Below are 18968 nucleotides of genomic sequence, written 5' to 3' on the forward strand. Positions count from 1 at the left end.
CCCCTCCCCCCCCCCCCGCATACGCAGATCGCCGGACAGCCGTTCACATCGGGCCTCCGGCAGTCTGGAGCTCCTCCCCCTGCTCCTGCTTCCCCTCCCCTGCTGCCCGCTCCGCAGCACTCTGTTCTGAGCGGCTCGGTAAGGAGGCCAGGGGGTCGAAAAAGGGGCAGGGAGGTTCTGGAGGGGGCAGTCAAGAGACAGGGAGCAGGGTTGGATGGGTCGGGAGTTTGGGGGGGGGCGTCTGGGGGTTGGTGGTGTAAGGTTTTGGGCAGTCAGGGTACAGGTAGGGGGTAGGGTCCTAGGGGGGCAGTTAGGGTGGGGGGGAAGCTCTCAGGAGGGGGCAGTTAGGGGACAAGGAACAGGGAGGCTTAGGTAGGGGGTGGGGTTCTGGAGGGCAGTTAGGAGCAGGGGTCCCAGGAGGGAGCGGACAGGGAGCAGAGGGGTTTAGATGGGTCGGGAGTTCGGGGGGGGGGGAGGGAGCTGCCAGGGGGTGGGGAGTGGTTGGATGGGGCGTGGGAGTCTCTGGTGTCTGTCTGGGGGTGGGGGTGGGGGTGTGGATAAGGGTTGGGGCAGTCGGGGACAGGTAGGGGGTAAGGTCCTAGGGGGCCACTTAGGATGGGGGGAGGGTCTCAGGAGGGGGCAGTCAGGGGACAGGTAGGGGATAAGGTCCTAGGGGGCCACTTAGGATGGGGGGAGGGTCTCAGGAGGGGGCAGTCAGGGGACAGGTAGGGGGTAAGGTCCTAGGGGGCCACTTAGGATGGGGGGAGGGTCTCAGGAGGGGGCAGGCAGGGGACAAGGAGTGGGGGGAGGGTTGGGAGTTCTGAGGGGGGCAGGAAGTGGGAGAGAGTAGAAGAGGCAGGGGCGGGGCTAGGGCAGGATGGGGGGGTGGGGCTAGGGCGGGGCTCCTCCCGTCCTCTTTTTTGATTGATGAAATATGGTAACCCTAGGAAATCCGGACATTTACAAATTCCCCCCGACGCTATTTTTAACTCAAAAAAGCCGGACGAATGGTAACCCTACCTTGAAACCATCACAGCATGGACCAACCTGGCATTGCCACAGCAACTATGACCACTGCTTTTATGTGGCCAATGGCTGTGAAAAAAACCTCACAATAAATTAACCCCAGAAAATGAACATGGGTTTTTGGAGTGATTTTGACTCTTTTGTTTATTTATTTATTTTTAATTAATACCTAATTATTTTTACTTTTAAAAAAATGGTTTCTTCCAGATAGCTCTTCCCCCTGGATAAAGATGGGACAGCCCGCAGGGATCTCTGGTTGGCTGCTGAGCCCCACGTAGCACACTATATCTCCGCCGCCAGCTTGAACGGGCGAGCAGGCAAGCCCTTGGCTTCCCTTCCAAGGAGAGAACGCCGGGGCGGGTGGGTCACGTGGCTATACGGGAGCAGTCATGGGTGTGGCCATGTTGGTGTCTGCTATGGGCGCCGCCATATTCTCTTCCCTCGTTGTAGCCACCATCTTGCATTACGGCAGGAGCAGAGGGCGAGGTAAACAGCTGGCATCCTAAAGTCCCTGGATGTTATTTTCCCTTCCTCTGGGCCGTAACCCAAGATGACGGCACCCACCATAGATACAGGATGGTGGCGTTCATGTGTGACTACTCGCTCTCTCACTTTGAGATTATTTATTTACCTCGGTGAGAATTGAGCCGGGCGATCTCTCTGATCCTCCTGGGATGTTTCGCTCTATTCCCTCCCGAGGGCAGTTTGAGGGCAGGAACGGGGCCGGGTGCTGCGCACATGGGAGCCGCCATGTTGTACGGCAGATATGCGGATGGGGAAAAGGGTGTCCCGGGAGAGTGGGTTCCGGTTCCGCTTGGGCTTGTTGGGTTGGGAGGGGAGGGTTGCAGCTAGTCGCTTAGCCTGGAGAATAGGAGGTAAATAGAACAGGTCGTCCCCACCCCGGGGGTGCCCGCCCCTGTGCACCGAGCTGAGCCCCCTGGGGGCGGGACCAGGGCCCGTGGTGCATGGGGGAGGGGGTAGCGGAGAGGTTGTTTGGGGCAGGGTGCATTTGGGTGGGTGCAGTTCGCGATGGGGGAGGGTGGGGTGATTTGAGGAGGAGTGGTTGCATGGGAACGTTTGGTTGGGTGCAAGAGTGGCAGGGAATGGGCAGCTTGCGTTGGAGAGGAGGTTGTTGTACTTTGTATTGGGGTGGGGCGGCTGCAGGGTGCTGTTAGATGGGTGCTGGCTGCATTGGGGGAGGGGTGGGCGCAGGGGACGTGTGTGGGTGCAATTTGCATTAGGGAAGGGGCGGTGGTATGGTTGGGCGCATTGGGGCAGGGAGAGAGGGCCATTAGATGGGTGCTGGGTGCATTGGGGGGAAGGTGGGGGTGGGTGCTGGCTGCATTGGGGTGAGTGCAGGCTACAATGGGGAATGGGCAGTGGGATGACTGCTGGGCACATTGGAGTGAGTGCAAGGTGCGGAGGTGGTGTGGGCATAGGGGACATTGGGGTGGGTGCAGTTTGCATTGGGGAAGGGGCAGTGGGATGGTTGCTGGGTGCTTTGGGGCAGGGGGAGGGCGGTTGGATGGGTGCAGGATGGATTTGTGGGGTGGATGCAGAGTGCTTTATGGGAAGTAGCAATAGATGGGGCAAGGATGAAGTGGGAACCTGGTGACTCTTCTGTGTCATTTGAAGGTGACAGGGTCCCCTTCTGTCTGGGGTGTGTATGTGTCTCTGGTGGGGTGGGGAATGTTGGTGCTGACGAGGGTCCCCCTTACTCTGTTGGTGTCTGGTACAGAGAGCGGTGCCTGATTCACTGTCTGCTGCTTATTTTCCAGCCCCCTCTCCTATCTCTGCAGATCCAGCTGGAACCCAGTTCTCCAGGTTTCACACTCGAGGACCGGCTCTCATCAGGGTTTCGCTGGGGCTGGCAGTGGGGGGTGGAGGCGCTTCTGGCTCTCTGCCACTGGAGATTCTTCTCCACCCCCTCGCCGAGCCCCCTTCCTGGCCTTTGGTCTCTGTCTCAGATTGCTGATTGTGGTCCTAATTCTCTCTTTTCTGGGGGACCGAGCTAGCACATTGCCCCATCCTTCGACTGGGCAGCAAGACGTGGTTCAGACGCTAGTACGAGGAGGGACGTCCATCTCTAATATCTCCTCCAGTGCCGCTGCAGTGGATCCCTGAATATCTTCTCATGCCTTGTCGCTCAATGCCCCAGCCACTCTCCAAGCTCCTGCTGTAACCCAGGGCTGCCGCGACCATTCCCAATTCCCTGCCTGCTCATGGCTCGGGTGTCGGTGTGACCCAGTGGATGGGCCCACCACTAGGATGCCTGCGTCCCTGTGAAGGCTCTACCTGCAGCCTGCCTTCTGAGGGAGACCTGATATTGCCAAGGGGAAGAGTGTTGTGGGGGCCCCACCATGGGGGACTCAGACCAGCGGCTGGTTCTGGGCATGAACATGGGGGACGGGCGCCAGACGCCTCCTGGGGAGCTGCGGACACCCACGCAGGAGGGTGAGGAGCTCAGGGCTCCTATCCTCGAGGATGTCTGCAGTGGTGACGAAACCAAAATGCCATCGATGGACCAAGAAGATGTGGAGGAAGAGTTGGACCCCAGGATACAGGTGAGGGCTGGCTGGACCTGGCTTCCTCTAATGCCATTGGTCACTGGTGTGGGTGTGAGTAGTTCCCATTACAGAAGGCAGTAACCTGTCTTTGGGGGATTAGTTTGGGTGCAAGTTCCTGTGTGGACACTTGTAATCCAGTTCATAACAATTTTTCTTAATCTGATTCTTCACTGAGGGCTTGTCTACATGGAGAAGTTGACCAGCAGAGCTATAGTGAAATAATTATCATGCTGTAGCTATGTCGATATCACTCCCTGTGTGGACATGCTATTCTGGAATAAAAATGACTTTCTTCCAGAAGTTTGAGAGACAAGGTGGTGAAGTAATATCTTTTATTTGACTGACCGAGCTTTCAAGTTACATGCAGCTCTTTGGGTCTGGGAAAGGTACTCCCAGTGTCACAGCTAACTACAAGGTTGAAGGGATAGTTGAGTGTACATAGTTAGCACACATTCTAAGGGGCCATTCAAGGTGAAGTGGCCTGTTAACACAGAATAACAGAAGTTGTCCAATAAAAGATATTACCTCACCCCCCCTTATTGCTCTACAACAACACTCATCCCAGAATAATTACTTGCAAGTAAATATCAGGAAACAGTCACTTTTATTTCTGGACTAGCATGCCCTCATGTGGGGGTTCACTGGCGTAGCTGTACCAGGATAATAGACAAGCCCTGAATTAAATTGAACTGATTTATAAAACATCTTTGAATCGGATTAAGGCTTTGTCTAGATCAGGATTTAAAGGTGTCCTTTGATCCTGTTATCTCACTTGATCTAATTAACACCTCCTGGGACTCCAAGACAAAGCAGCTGTAACTGCAGCCCATGCTAAGCTGGTGGAGTTAAAAGCCTTCCTAGGATCCTGGTTGTAGGGCTGGAAGGGACCTCTGGAGATCCTATAGTCCAGCCCTTGTAGTCTGTGTCCGCCTTAGAGTAGGGACTGTCTTTCTTTATGTGAGTTTACAATGCAGCCCCTAGGGGCTACCATAATGTATGTGACTCAGGTCGCGATCAGAGATACAGAATTCTTAGTGCAGGGGCCCATCCTGCCGCCTCAGGGAACAGCAGAGCTCGGGTGGCGTTATCCAGCTCTGATCGTCAATAGATCTCTGAGTGCATTTGGTCTCTTGGCCAGGCCCTCGTTGTCTCGCATCTCAATTGTTGCAGCATCCTCCTCCCTGGCTGGGACCAGTCCCATCTTTTTACCCAGCTTACGTTTGTTCAGAATGCTGCTGCAAAGATCATTTTCCTGTGACCCCTCCACCCCTCTCTGCGAGCTCCCCATTGGCTCCCCCTCGCATCACACACAAATCGCTTGTCTTAAGGCTTTTCATGGCCCTATCTATCATCCCCCCCGCGCTATCGAGATGTGGAGCCCAGCCTCCACTCTGCCAGTGACATCAGCCTTCATCACCTGTTTGGTAGATTTTCCCAGCGGCACCTCCCTGCTTCCTGCCATGCCACCCCTGTCTGGAGGAGGGGGAGCAGCAGCTCCCATAAACACCCACAAAGCTACCTCACTGCCCTCCTTCAAGTGCCTCCTTTGCCACGATGCCTACATGACGCTCAACATTGGCTAGGAGCTGCGGCTGCTATCACGCTGATCGAAAGTGACTCATCGTTCCTTTGTGCTCCCCATCCGTCTCTCTCAGCCCGTTGTCTCTTGTCTAATTGGGAGCACATCTACATTTCTGCAGGTGTTGTACATGGTGCCTGGCACGATGCGCCCTGAACCATGAACATAATACATGTTGTGTGTCAGAGACACGTTACTATCAGAGAGCATGAGTCCCTGGCACAAAGCCCTGTCCTGTCTCCTCAGAACAGGTACACACAATGGTCCCCACCTCTGATCTAGCACTTTTCACCAGCAGATCCAAGTGGATTACAAATGTATCAGCATTTCACAGATGGGGAAATGAGGCACAGAGGAGCGAAGCGACTTACCCAAGGTCACCCAATAGGCCAGTGGCACAGCCTGGAATATGCTCTGTGCACTAGGCCGCGCTGTTTTGTTCATGGTGCCATCCCTCACAGCTGTGCCGGGAGCAGAAGGGTTGCATGGAGGGGCTCTCGCAGGCTGGGAGGGGAGACCCGTCAGGGTGGCGCTGTCCTGCTGAGCAGGGTGTGGCGTTGGGGCGGGTCCCTAAGCCTCATGCTCTGCCTCCCCCCTGCAGGAGGAGCTGGAGCATCTCAACCAGGCCAATGAGGAGATCAATCGGGTGGAACTGCAGCTGGACGTGAGTGAGCACTGGTCTCCCTGCAGGGCTGACCGCCGTGCCTCGGACTGAGCATGACCCTGCCATGACCAGCCTCGCGTTACAGCCCTGTCCAGGCCTCGGAGACACCCTGCATCTCTCACCGATTGTTTCCGTGCTGGGCCAGTGAGCCTGGCTCTTCCTTTGGGGTGGTCACAGCCCTTACTGGGCATTTAGTGACCCTTGGAGCTGCTTCCGTAGCCCCTGCCCTGCAAAGCTAAGGGGGCCAGGGTGCTCTCTGACAGTCTGTCCCAGTGTGGGGCCTGTGCTGCAGGGAGCGGAGTGGGGCTCAGTTGGGGGTGCTCTCCCTTGGCAATCACTGCTGGCCCCAGTTCCCCAGTGTGACGCTAGAGGGCGTTGTGCTACAGGTTGCGGGGCGGGGAGCTCAGCAGGGGGTGCTCTCCCGTGGTGGTCAGTACTGGCCCCAGTTCAGCATTAGGGGGTGCTGTGCTGCAAGGAGTGGGGTGGGGGCTCAGCAATGGGCGCTCTCCCCTGGCCGTCAATGCTGGCCCCAATGCTACTGCTCTCCTCCCCGCTGCAGGAAGCCAGGACCACATACCGCAGGATCCTCTCTGAATCCGCCAGGAAGCTCAACACCCAGGGCTCCCAGCTGGGGAACTGCATCGAGAAAGCGCGTCCATACTATGAGGCCCGTCGCCTGGCCAAGGAGGTGTGAATGCTCCCATCTTCCCTGCCCCCTGCCTGGTGTAGCCCCCGCCCTGAGACATGCCAAAATCAAACTCCTGGGTTCTGTCCTGGCCCTGGGGAGCGAGTGGGTTAGAGCAGGGGCTGGGAGTCAGGACACCTGGATTCTGTTCCTGCTATGGAAGAGAGGTGGGGTCTAGTGATTAGAGCAGGGGGACTGGGAGCCAGGACTCCTGGGTTTTATTCCCAACTCTGAAGGGGGAGTGGGGGGTCTAGTGGTTAGAGCATGGGGGCTGGGAGTCAGGACACCTGGGTTCTATCCCTGCTCTGGGAGAGGAGAGGGGGCAGGAGTCCCTTGCCCTGCGCGCTCTCTCTCTCTCTCTCTCTCTCTGACTTTCCTCTCCCCTTCACGCAGGCCCAGCAGGAGACGCAGAAGGCAGCACTGCGGTACGAACGGGCGGTCAGCATGCACAATGCCGCCCGTGAGATGGTCTTTGTGGCGGAACAGGGCGTCATGGCCGACAAGAACCGGCTTGACCCCACCTGGCAGGAGATGCTCAACCATGCCACCTGCAAGGTGAGATGTCAGGGTGGGGCTGGACGTTGTACTGCCCACGTAGGGGGGGAACCACACCACCTGCAAGGTGAGATATAGGAGGGAGGGAGTGAGCTGTACCAAGCATGGGGAGGGGGGAGAACCATGCCATTGGGAAAGTCAGACATGGGGACTGGACCAGGGAGCCATACCAATCACAAGGGCCAGGGGCATTATATCAACCACATGGAGGTGCTGATGATGCGACCTGCTAGGGGAGAGCTGGGGGACCACATTGGCTGGGCAGTGGCTGGGGGAGGAGGACTTTGCCATCTGCATGGTGAGAGCTGGGAGCATGGAGCTCAGGGACACGGTGGAGGCGATAACCAAATGATGACGCCATCTGCCAGAGGAGGGGTGGGGGTGCCGGTGCCACAAGGACCATACCAACTGCACAGAGAATGGGGGGTGGTAGGTTGTACCCCCTGGGGGAGGTGACAGCCTGAGTCCGTGTTGGGCAGGGACGGACGGGGAGGGGTGATGGAATTGGATGCGGTGTGCTTGGGAGGGTGGGGAGTGGATGGAGGTGACTGAGATCTGCAAGGCTTTGTGTGTATGTGGGGGCGCAGGCTGGGTGGGAACGGGGGCCCGCTCTGAGCTGCATGTCGTCCTGCTCCGGCTGCAGGTGAATGAGGCAGAGGAGGAGCGGCTGCACAGCGAGCGGGAGCACCAGCGCGTCACCCGGCTTTGCCAGCAGGCTGAAGCCAAGGTGCAGACCCTGCAGAAATCCCTCAAGCGTGTCATCGTAAAGAGCAAGCCCTACTTCGAGCTCAAGGCCCAGTTCAACCAGATCCTCGAGGTGAGGCGTTACAGCCCCACTGAGATCCTGGGGTGCACACACCCACACCCCTGCTGATATCCTGGCATCCCCAAGGGGGGCCGGGACACGTGCACGCCCGTCCCCGCTAAGATCCTGGTGTCAGTGCTTTGGGGGCCATGTGTGTGTGCGGCTTGGGTGAGATGTACCCACCCCCTGAGATCACACAATGCCCTGGGTGGCACGTATTGCTGCTCCCTACCCAGGAAGGGATGGGGTTTCTCATGGCTGCTGCCCTCTGCTGGCTGTGGGGCCCGGGGCAGGGGAGCAGGGAGAGATGTGAGGCTGTGATTGGGTTTGGAGAGGGATGGGGTGCATGTGTGTGTTTGTGCGTGTGCATGTGCGGATAACTGCGAGGAATTGTGGGGGTGGGGCTTAGCATGCAAGGGGTGGACTGAATTTATAGGATGGAGATAGGGGGTGTCTTTCTATCCTGGTTTTGCCTCCCTGCGCGCCCCCCCCCCCACACACACACACGTCCCCAGGAGCACAAGGCCAAGGGGGCTGGAGTGGAGAGGTGGGATGGGCAGGGAAGGTTTGGGGGTGCTATGTGGCCGCAGAGGGATCTGTGTAACTGCTGATGTCCTCCAACCCCCAGGAGCACAAGGCCAAGGTGACAGGGCTGGAGCAGCGGGTCTCCCAAGCCAAAATGCGCTACTCGGTGGCGCTCCGTAACCTGGAGCAGATCAGTGAGCAGATCCACGCCCGGCGGCTGCAGCGCCTCATCCAACGCCGGGCCTCTCCAGTAGGGGCAGAGGCGGGGGCCGGGCTGGGCGCCGAGTGCCCCCCCACAGACACACTCTCCATGCTCAGCTTGCAGACCATTGCCTCTGACCTGCAGAAGTTTGACTCTGTGGAGCATCTGCTGGGGCTGTCGGATGCCACCAGTCTCAACAGCGACGAGCTGGAGGAGCAGGAGCAGCGCCGGGGCGGGCAGAGCCAGTTCAAGCACCACCGCAGCGTCAGCCTCTAACCCACCTCCCTGGCCCTTCCCCTCGGCAAGCCCAGCCGGAAGGGGCTGTGCCAGCCGGGCGAGGAGGGAATGCTGTGGCTGGACACTGTGCCACTGGGGGGTGGGGCGGGCAGCCTTCTGCGAAGCACCCCTGCTTCCTAAGGGGGGGACAAAGACACTACACCTCCCAGAGGGCATTGCTCATCCTCTCCTCCCCCTGCCCAATTAGTGCCCTCTGACACTGCACTGGGTGACCTCTGACACTACACTTCGCAGGGGGTATTGTTGTACTGACACAAGTAGCTTGGAGGTTGCTGATTCCAGCCAGAAGGGCTTTCTGGGTCCCCTGCGGTAGGGCTCCATGCTGGAGCCAGGAGCAGACACTGCCCTTTGCTGGAGCAGTGTTACCTGCAGACCCCACTCCCAGCATGCACTGATCAGAGCACCCAGTTCCCTTGAGTGCTGTGTGTGCTGACAGCCAAGGTCTCCGTAGAGCAGAGACACCAGCACCTCTGGTTTTATGCCCACTATTTGGTCTGCTGCCTTCGCTGACCTGGTTTCCAGCACTGTTACGTGTCCTGGGCCAGGGGAGGGAGAAGCGAAACTAGCTGCTGTCTGACACTACATTCCTGGGGGGAGGGGGTTTGGCAGGCCGTGGCCTGGGGCTACTGCATGTGTACATCCCAGGGGACAGGGCGGGAGCTATGGAATGAGGGCCCTATGATGTCAGCTCTCTGATAGCTACAGCCTAGTTCTTGTCCACAACCACAGGCTGGTGAAGGTTGCTGCTGAGACATAGAGATGGCCTGGAGCCAATGCCCTCTCCTAATGCATACACAGACTGGGCCAGTTCCCTATGCCTATCAAGTGGAGCCTGCAGTGCTCACTGGGTGGGTTGCTTGCTCACCTCCTGCAATGTAATAGGGATGCTTCTCTGAAAATGTGGGTGCTTGGTGCCTGAGGTTCATCTCCTAGTGGCAGAGATTACAGGAGCAGCCCATGCAAACTGTATAGCCTTCCCCACTGCTCACAGGCGGCTGGGCTCAAAGATGCCTGGAGTCTGCCCTGTGAGCAGAGCACCTTCACCCAAAAGGTGGCAAGGAGCTGATTCCTTCCCCCTCCAGCAGGTGGCACCAGATGGTTTACTCTGGACAGCTCCTTGTACTCTTACCTAACCCTGTTCCTCCAGATTTCCTAGGTCAAATCCCCCTCAAATCTTCCTTTATATTGAGACAAATAAGTGTCAAAGCTGCGTGGAAAGTAATTTGCACTAGTTGGTGTGGGGATGGGGGGGTTTGGTGTCAGTTGGGAGTGGGAGCTCCTTGTGCATATCCTCCATCCCGGAGCCCACTCTGGGCTTATCTGTACCCACTGTGGTCTCCTGGGAGCTGGGGCTGCATCCTCTCTGTGATGGATGCTCCTCTTGGTGGGGGACTGTTGCTGCTGCTGTTCCCTGGTGTGGTTTCACTCTGCTGTGGCTGTGATGATAACTGCCAGTTTGAGGCAGCCCAGTGGATCTGTATGAGTGAGCGGCTGTGCTGCATATTTTATTTAAAGTAAAGATGCCCCATGGAGATTTGTCTGTCTCTGTCTCATGATTCAATGCAATCCTGGATTGTCCACACTGCAACCACACAATATTGTAGCCAGTTCCCAGAATTCTCATGGGACCTGGGTACAACACCGGGTTTAGCTGTGTTCATGCAGTGGCTGTTTTTTGTAACGACTCAGCACTGTTTCAAGCTTCATATTCTCTGTACAGATTCTGCAAACTCAAGGATTAACTCCACTAGCTGGCAGGAGGAGTTGGCTGTTATCCACTAGAGGGGGATATTGGACAGTTTGCCAGGGTGTTACCATTTCACAGCATAGTCTCGTCAGCTGTATTTTTTCTGACTGCACTGTACTGTCAATTTGTGTGTAATAAGGAAATCTTTGCAGCCAGCCCAGAGTGCCTCAGCAGACTAAGGGTTTATCTGTACTGAAAATTTTTCACTTATACTGATGTAACTCCCTTTGTGGGCACTGTTGTTCCAGAATGAATGGCTTTTTAAATTGCCTGTCACGCAGATCTATAAACTGGGCATCAACTTCAATTCAGATCTCTGTCTAGGACAGGTCCTCATATTCAGGCTCTGTCTGTGTCTTGCCAATTCTGCTTCACATCTCTAAGGTCTGGCCTTCGCTATCCATCCACACAGCTACAACTCTCATCCAGGCTCTCATGTCTCATCATCTCCTATCTCAGTCACAGCAACATCCTTCTCTCAGGCCTTGCCCAATGCAGTTTTGCCCTGCTTGGGGTCCATTCAGAATGCCGTTGCAGAGTTCATTCTCCTAGGCTGTTGTTTTGACTGTCACCCGTTCTTTGAATCCCTCCTCTGGCTCCCCCTCCTCTATCACATCAAACATAAACTGCTCATCCAGGGGTGCTGTAACTATTTGTATAGTGAGGGTGCTGAAAGCCATTGAACCAAACTGGAAACCCTGTATATGATGGAAACCACTTCATTACCAGGGGGTGCAGAAGCACCCCCCACACCTATAGTTCTACCACCTATGTGCTCATCTTCACTTTCAAGGCCCTTCTTCACTTTCAAGGCCCTTCATCACTTATCCCCGCCCTACCCATCCCCTCTCATTCACTATCAAGCTGTGGGTGCTTCTCTCCGATCCACCTGTGCAGCCATCACTCACTATATTTTCAAATAAACAACTTTTTGCTTTCCCCCAGGCTACCCCTCCCACTTGGCACGTGAACAGCTACCTCATTATGCGCCTCCAAATCCCACCTTAAAACTCTTTTTTTGCCAAGATGGTTACAAAAAAACTCCTTGACTATGATGCTGCTGGTGTGCTGAGACCACGGCCTGTCTTGCTGACCAGTATTGTCACATGGGTTCCTTCTACTCCCCTGCCTGTGTGTATCCATCTCACAGAAACCCCTTTGGGACTGTCACCTGATGTGCTGAGACTACCTCTAAGCCCGTTTTCCCTGGCAGTTTGGGACTTCAGTACCCTGCCTGGTTGTGCCAGACACGCTTGCCTGCTACAAACAGACCCAGGTCTGAACCACGTCCCCCAAAAGCTGCAGGCTTAACTGAAAGCAGCTTAAGAAGTGTTCCTGTCTCCAACACTCAGGTACCCAACTCCCAATGGGGTCCAAACCCCAAGTAAATCCATTTTACCCTGTATAAACTTATACAGGATAAACTCATAAATTGTTTGCCCTCGATAACACTGATAGAGAGATATGCACAGCTGTTTGCCCCTCCCTCCCTCCAGGTATCAATACATACTCCGGGTTAATCAATAAGTAAAAAGTGGTTTTATTAAATACAAAAAGTAGGATTTAAGTGTTTCCAAGTAATAACAGACAGAACAAAGTGAATTACCAAGCAAAATAAAATAAAACATGCAAGTCTAAGGCTAATACAGTAAGAAAACTGAATACAGATAAAACCTCACCCTCAGAGATGTTTCAATAAGCTTCTTTTACAGACTAGCCTCCTTCTAATGTGGGTCCAGCAATCACTCTCACCCCTGTGGTTACTGTCCTTTGTTCCAGTTTCTTTCAGGTATCCTTTGGGGGCAGAGAGGCTACCTCTTGAGCCAGCTGAAGACAAAATGGAGGGGTCTCCCAGGACTTCATGTAGTTTCTCTCTTGTGGGTTGAAACCCCTCCCTCCCCCTGTGTAGAATCCCCTCCAAAAGATGGAGTTTTGGAATCACATGGGCAAGTCACATGTCCATGCATGACTTAGCTCTCTACAGGAATGTTCCCAGGAAAGCTCAGATGTGGATTGGTGTCTATCAAAGTCTATTGTCAGATTAAGTGTTTCTTGATTGGGCACTTACTGAGAATAGTCTTTTCTCAAGAAGCTGACCAAATGCTTTACTGAGGCTACTTAAAATCAAACAAGTACACAGCCAATATTCATAACTTCGAATACAAAAATGACACATGCATACAAATAGGATGAATATGTTCAGTAGATCATAACCTTTGCAGAGATATGGTACATGACATATGTAGCATAAAACATATTCCAGCTTTGTCATATTTACATTCATAAGCATATTTCTATAAAGTATTATGGGGTGCAACATCACACACACACACCCTTCCACCAATCCAAACCCTGATCCCTGCATGTGAAACCCCTTGGGCCACACAATTCAGTTTATCCTCATGTTTTTCCACGTCCCTGCGGCTTGGGTGCTACTGATGTAGCTTAGGTCACTTCTACACATTTACCCTGGATGTCAGGTGGCAGCTATGCCCACCACAAAATAGCAAGGTTTAACTCAGCCCACAACAGTGTGTTACATCTCCAGGGATAGAGTCTGGGGTGGACACCAGGGTTTTGCATTATGTGTGAACTGGGCCTAGTATATACAGGTTTTGTACCAATTTAAATTTATTGGTTAGATTTTGCATATTTACTAAAGTATGCTATAAAATATAAGCATCTTTATACCAGTATAAGGGCATCCACACTAAGGGATTTACAATATTGGGTTCTAAAGTTGAATCAATATAAAAACTGATTCAGGCCTTAGAGCATTTGGTGCATAAATTGTGTTTCTTTGGCAGTGCAATGAGTGTCCTTGTGAGGTTGCAGAGTGTGGCAGTATGATAGGTTAACGTGCCATGCAAGTTCAGGTCTATTAAAGACACCTCCCTCAAATGCAACAAGGAGTCCGGTGGCACCTTAAAGACTAACAGATTTATTTGGGCATAAGCTTTTGTGGGTCAGATGCATGTGAGAAGTGAGGTTTTTTACCCACGAAAGCTCATGTCCAAATAAATTTGTTAGTCTTTAAGGTGCCACCGGACTCCTTGTTGTTTTTGTGGATACAGACTAACACGGCTACCCCCTGATCTTTGACTCCCTTAAATGGACATTCCCAGACATTTCTGCAGTTGTACCAATGACTCTTTTGTTCTAATATATTTATAATCCTGTTTTTTTCTGATAAAAGGAAACGCTGATCCTATGGTGCCCGTCGTCTCATCTTCTAGGGCAATAAATACTTCCCAGGTAGCCAGCTACTTCCCTTCTACTGAATGAAGTCTCTTTGGAATCACAGTGGGTTTCAGAGTGTCCCAGCACTCTCTTCTCCAGTATTTTATCCAGTCTGAGTTTCCAGTATCCCAAGCCCCTGGGGAGAGGCTTCCCCAGCCCCAGAGCTCTTTTTGTTTTATAGATTCTTATATTCATGTTAAGGCCAGATTTTATATTTTCTTGCAGAGCTTGGTAGAGGCATTGAATAACATTGGACTGTGGGATATTGTGATGTGGGGACAGACTAACAGTGAGAATCACTCTGTAGCACATTGGCTAGGGCAGGTAGCAGATCCCTGTTTAAATCCTTTTGCCTCCATGCAGGGGGAGAATATGAACTAGGGTCTGTCTACACCCTGGGTGAGTACACTAACCACTGGGCTAAAGGCAGAGGTCCTGCCCTCCCGCCGGCCAGTTTTGTGTGGCCTCTGAGCACACCTACTAGATCAGGCCTTACACATGACTTCAGCAAAGCAGCACCTGCCTTCCCAGGTCTGTGGGTTGTTCCGGGGCTTAGGCCCTGCAGGGGTTCTGAAACTTCATTGCACCCCAACCTCCTTCTGAAAACAAAAATTACTACATGACCCCAGGAGGGGGTATTGAAGCCTGAGTCCATGTGTGAGGTGTCACCATACCGGCAGGCGCTGAATTCGGTTTCCAGGCAGCCATGGTAATCCAAAGGGTACGCAGGTTTGGCATCTAATACCTTGTTAATATGTGGGAATGTTTTCAAACGGCAGTGCCCTCCTTTCCCATAGCAAACAATGCCGGTTGGGTTTGCCGTTTAAAAGGAGGGGCTGTGGTTTTTGGGTGGATGTGCAGCACACACCCCTCTGCGTGGCTATTTGGGATGATCCCTTCATCCCTCCCCTCGCCGCATGGCTATTCTCAGGGATGATCCCTTTTAGCCACTTGCAAACAGCCCAGCATGAATGGGGTCCTTTTACTGTTCCCTTACAAAAATTTCCCTATTTCAACTAGGTGACCATGAATGATATCACTCACCTGAGGCTAACACAAAAAGATATAGACTGAATGTTGCTTGAATGCAAACAAAACCCAGGACCATTTGCTGCCATGCTTTGTGTCCAGACTACTTGCTACTGGCTTGGCGTGGTAAAGTGTCCTACCATGGAGAACAAAATAAGGCAGCCCTCCCCAGAAACCTTCTTCAAAGGCTTTCAGAGTACCTCCAGGAGAGCTTCATGGAGATGTCCCTGGACGATTCCTGCTCCATCCCCAGACATGTTAACCGACTTTTCCAGTAGCTGTACTGGCCACGAATGCATCCCAAGTCTTTAGGGAAAATCAAACATTAAACACTATTGCTTTTAAACCCTGTACTACAGTTACAATTCAGCAGGCGCTGAATATAAAAGGCAAAATGCGACCTTGTACCTAAAGCACATGTGCTGTCTGCTGTGAATTGCTTGATTCACTGTGAAAGAGTCTCCTTTTTGTTCTCAGAAATGTATCATCTTACATTTTACTCTCCCTTTTTATCCCCCCGCAGGTGAAAATATTTCTATGCTCCCCTTATCATCTCCGTCTCTGAGGTTATTGCAGATTAGAAGGCGAAAAAAAACGCACTCGCAATGATATATTTTCTGAGCTCATGCAGTCCTCCTGCACTGATAGGCACAGCTGAATGCATGGAGGCATTCAGTGGCAGAGTCCAGGAAAGCATTAAGTGAGTGCGATGAGAAGAGGTAGGATGCAATGCTGAGGCTAATGGGGGAGCAAACAGACATGCTCAGGTGTCTGGTGGAGCTGCAGGAAAGCCAACAAGAGCACAGACTGCCGCTGAATCCACTTTGGGGGGAGGGATAGTTCAGTGGTTTGCGCATTGGCCTGCTAAACCCAGGGTTGTGAGTTCAGTCCTTGAGGGGGCCACTTAGGGATCTGGGGCAAAATCAGTACTTGGTCCTGCTAGTGAAGGCAGGGGGCTGGACTCGATGACCTTTCAAGGTCCCTTCCAGTTCTAGGAGATAGGTATGTTTCAATATATTATATTATCACTGTACAACCGCCTGCCCTCCTCCCCAAGTTCCATATCCTTCTCACCCAGATGCCCAAGAACGTGAGGGGGCGGGGGGGAGGTTCCGGGCACCCAGCCACCGCACTCCAGAGGATGGCCCAAGCAATAGAAGGCTGTCATTCAAACAGATTTGATTTGTAGTGTGGCTACAGTATGCAATGTGGCCTTGTCCTTCCCTCCTCCCCCACTCCAACCGGGATACCTTATCAGTTATCTCCCTTTTTTTTAATTAATAAAGGAAGAATGCATGGTTTCAAAACAATAGTGACTTTATTTCCTTTGCCAGCTGTGATCGAAGGGGGGAGGGTGGTTGGCTTACAGGGAGTTAAAATCAACAAAGGTGGCGGGTTTGAATCAAGGAGAAACATACAAAACTGTCACATCGTAACCTGGCCAGTCATGAAACTGGTATTCAAAGCCTCTCTGATGTGCAGCACACCTACCTGTGCTCTTCTAATCGCCCTGGTGTCTGGCTGTTCAAAATTGGCAGCCAGGCGATTTGCCTCAACCTCCCACCCCACCATAAACGTCTCCCCCTTACTCTCACAGATATTATGGAGCACACAGCAAGCAGTAATAACAATGGGAATATTGGTTGCGCTGAGTTCTAACCTAGTCAGCAAACAGCGCCAGCGAGCTTGTAAAGGTCCAAAGGCACAGTCTACCACCATTCTGCACTTGCTCAGCCTATAGTTGAACTGCTCCTTACTACTGTCCAGGCTGCCTGTGTATGGCTTCATGAGCCATGGGAGCAAGGAGTAGGCTGGGTCTCCAAGGATAACTATTGGCATTTCAACTTCCCCAAAAGTAATTTTCTGGTCTGGGAAGTAAGTCCCTTCTTGCAACTGCTCAAACAGCCCAGAGTTCCTAAAGATGTGAGTGTCATGCACCTTTCCCAGCCATCCCAGGTTGATGTTGGTGAAACGTCCCTTGTGATCCACCAGTGCTTGCAGCACCATTGAGAAGTACCCCTTGCAGTTTATGTACTGGTTGGCAAGGTGGTCCGGTGCCAAGATAGGGATATGCGTTCCATCTATCACCCCACCACTGTTAGGGAAACCATCCAGTATGACCTGCATATTTCCCAGAGTCACTACCCTTGATAGCAGGATGTCAGTGATTGCATTGGCTACTTGAATCACAGCAGTCCCCACAGTAGATTTGCCCACTCCAAATTGATTCCGACTGACCAGCTAGCAATCAGCTAGCTAGTCAGTCCTCTTTTGGAGGCTAGTGGAACCTGAGGGTTTCCAGAGGACTCTGAGGGAAAACACTCTGTTGCTGACTGACCCCTTGCTGATAGCCAGGGGATGTGTGTGTGTGTGTGGGGGCAGGGATGCAGGGTCATGTGCCCCCCCAGATTTGCTGCTTGGCTTGTACTGAGCATGCTCAGTAACACTGCTGAAGCTGGCTGCCCTCTCTGCCCCACCCACACTATTGGCAGGCATTGGTCATTTATTTATTTATTTAATTTATCTCACTTTCCTGATTCTTTCCTCCAGACCCCCGCCCCTCACTTAGTTCACAACTGCCCTGCAACAGACAAAACACGAGGAAACATGAACAGCGTGACAGTGCCCCATGTCTCATGCTGAAGCTGACTGGTTTTGTCATAAACAGGTTTTGAAATTTTACATCGCATCTGTGCCTGAGGCAAAGAAACATTTTTGTGGCTCCTCCAGAGCATCTGCAAAGCCTCATTCAGTGGTTTCATTCCAGGTGGTGAACTGCCTGGTCAATCGCAGCTGCCTTGCTGCTGATGTGAGTGAAATTGCTGGTTTCATTGTCGACATAACCAATCAGGTTCCATACATAACCAATCAGACCAGCTTGTCTGTGATCTTTCAGACCGGGCAATGTGTGATGGGAACATCTCTAGGGCCTGACCTATGCTTAAAAGCTAGGTCGACATCGCTATGGTGCTCAGGGGTGTCCAAAATTCACACTACTGTATGACATAGCTATGGTGACCTAACCCTACTGTAGACTCAACTAGGTTGATGGGAAAATGGTTCTGCTGGCCTAGCTATCACTGTTTGGGGAGGTTGATCATGTACAGCAACAGAAAAAACCCTTCAGCCATTGTAGGAAATATCAACACTATGGCACTACAGAGGCATAGCTATGGTGCTGTAGAGCCCAAAGTGTAGACGTGGTCTAAGACTCCTCTACTTCAGTTTCAATATGTTACTTATGGAGGTTCTGGATGTGTTGGGGGAACTTCATGCCACAAGCTTTCATTTGACTCCAGGTCATGTCTGGCTGCTGAAGACCAGTGTGGAAGTCCTGGGTCCTTTGACACCAGTGCTCTGGGATCTGCACTGGCTTCCCACAGCCTTCCACATGGAGTTTTAGATGCTGATTTTGACACTGAGAGCCCTTAATGGCCTGAAACCTTCCTGCTTGAGAGACATTTCACTTCACATGCCATAATACTGCTCCACTATAGGTGAGTGGAGACACTTGAGTTAGAGTCCCCTCCCCACTTGACATAAAAGAGAGGCTGCTGGCAGGGTGTTCATTGGTCTGAAATTGCCTGAATCTGTTGACCTTCTGGGGACACTGCAAAGCCCGTCTGTTTGGGCAGGCACTTGCAGACTAGTGGGGTGGGTTTGGGAGAGTGATCTGGAGATTTTGATTTGTAATATGTGTGGGGAGGAAAAAATATGCTGCTTTGTTGTGTGATGATTTTTATATTGCATCCTCTAATGAATGGTGAGGATAGGGGGTCTGTTTCACTGTTTTATATAAAGCCAAATAAATGGATACAATATATGCCCATGAAATATCACAACCCTGTCAGTTAGGCTACTGGTGTTCTTGTACCGTGATTGTTCTGTCATCACATTTTTATCAGTCAGCCTGTGGGGTTTGGTCATTGAGACCAGCCCAGTTTCATTTCTTGCTGCTTGTTGGATCATTTGCTCAGTGCAAAGTTTCAAATGAATGGACATTCAATATAGTTATATTTTAGATATGGATGAAACTTTATGGGCATT

At 52.5% G+C, this 18968-nt stretch overlaps 1 protein-coding gene across 5 annotated transcripts; it reads left to right on the plus strand.

The window, feature by feature from the left end:
• The first annotated feature begins 1364 nt into the window (after window positions 1–1364).
• SH3BP5L (SH3 binding domain protein 5 like) lies at window positions 1365–10439 on the plus strand. 5 transcript variants are annotated; one of them, XM_065562559.1, is made up of 7 exons: window positions 1365–1386; window positions 2805–3590; window positions 5774–5836; window positions 6396–6524; window positions 6915–7076; window positions 7720–7893; window positions 8510–10439. In XM_065562559.1, exons 2-7 carry the CDS (start codon window positions 3387–3389, stop codon window positions 8882–8884), a joined length of 1107 nt encoding a protein of 368 aa, XP_065418631.1. In that variant the 5' UTR covers window positions 1365–1386; window positions 2805–3386; the 3' UTR covers window positions 8885–10439. The 5 variants fall into 5 exon arrangements, with proteins under 5 accessions (XP_065418631.1, XP_023969248.1, XP_065418632.1 ...); XM_024113480.3 differs by lacking the exon at window positions 1365–1386 and adding an exon at window positions 1388–1512; XM_065562560.1 differs by lacking the exon at window positions 1365–1386 and adding an exon at window positions 1510–1661.
• Window positions 10440–18968: the final 8529 nt, after the last annotated feature.

Source organism: Chrysemys picta, chromosome 12 (genome assembly GCF_011386835.1).
Source record: "Chrysemys picta bellii isolate R12L10 chromosome 12, ASM1138683v2, whole genome shotgun sequence".
Taxonomy (NCBI): domain Eukaryota; kingdom Metazoa; phylum Chordata; order Testudines; family Emydidae; genus Chrysemys; species Chrysemys picta.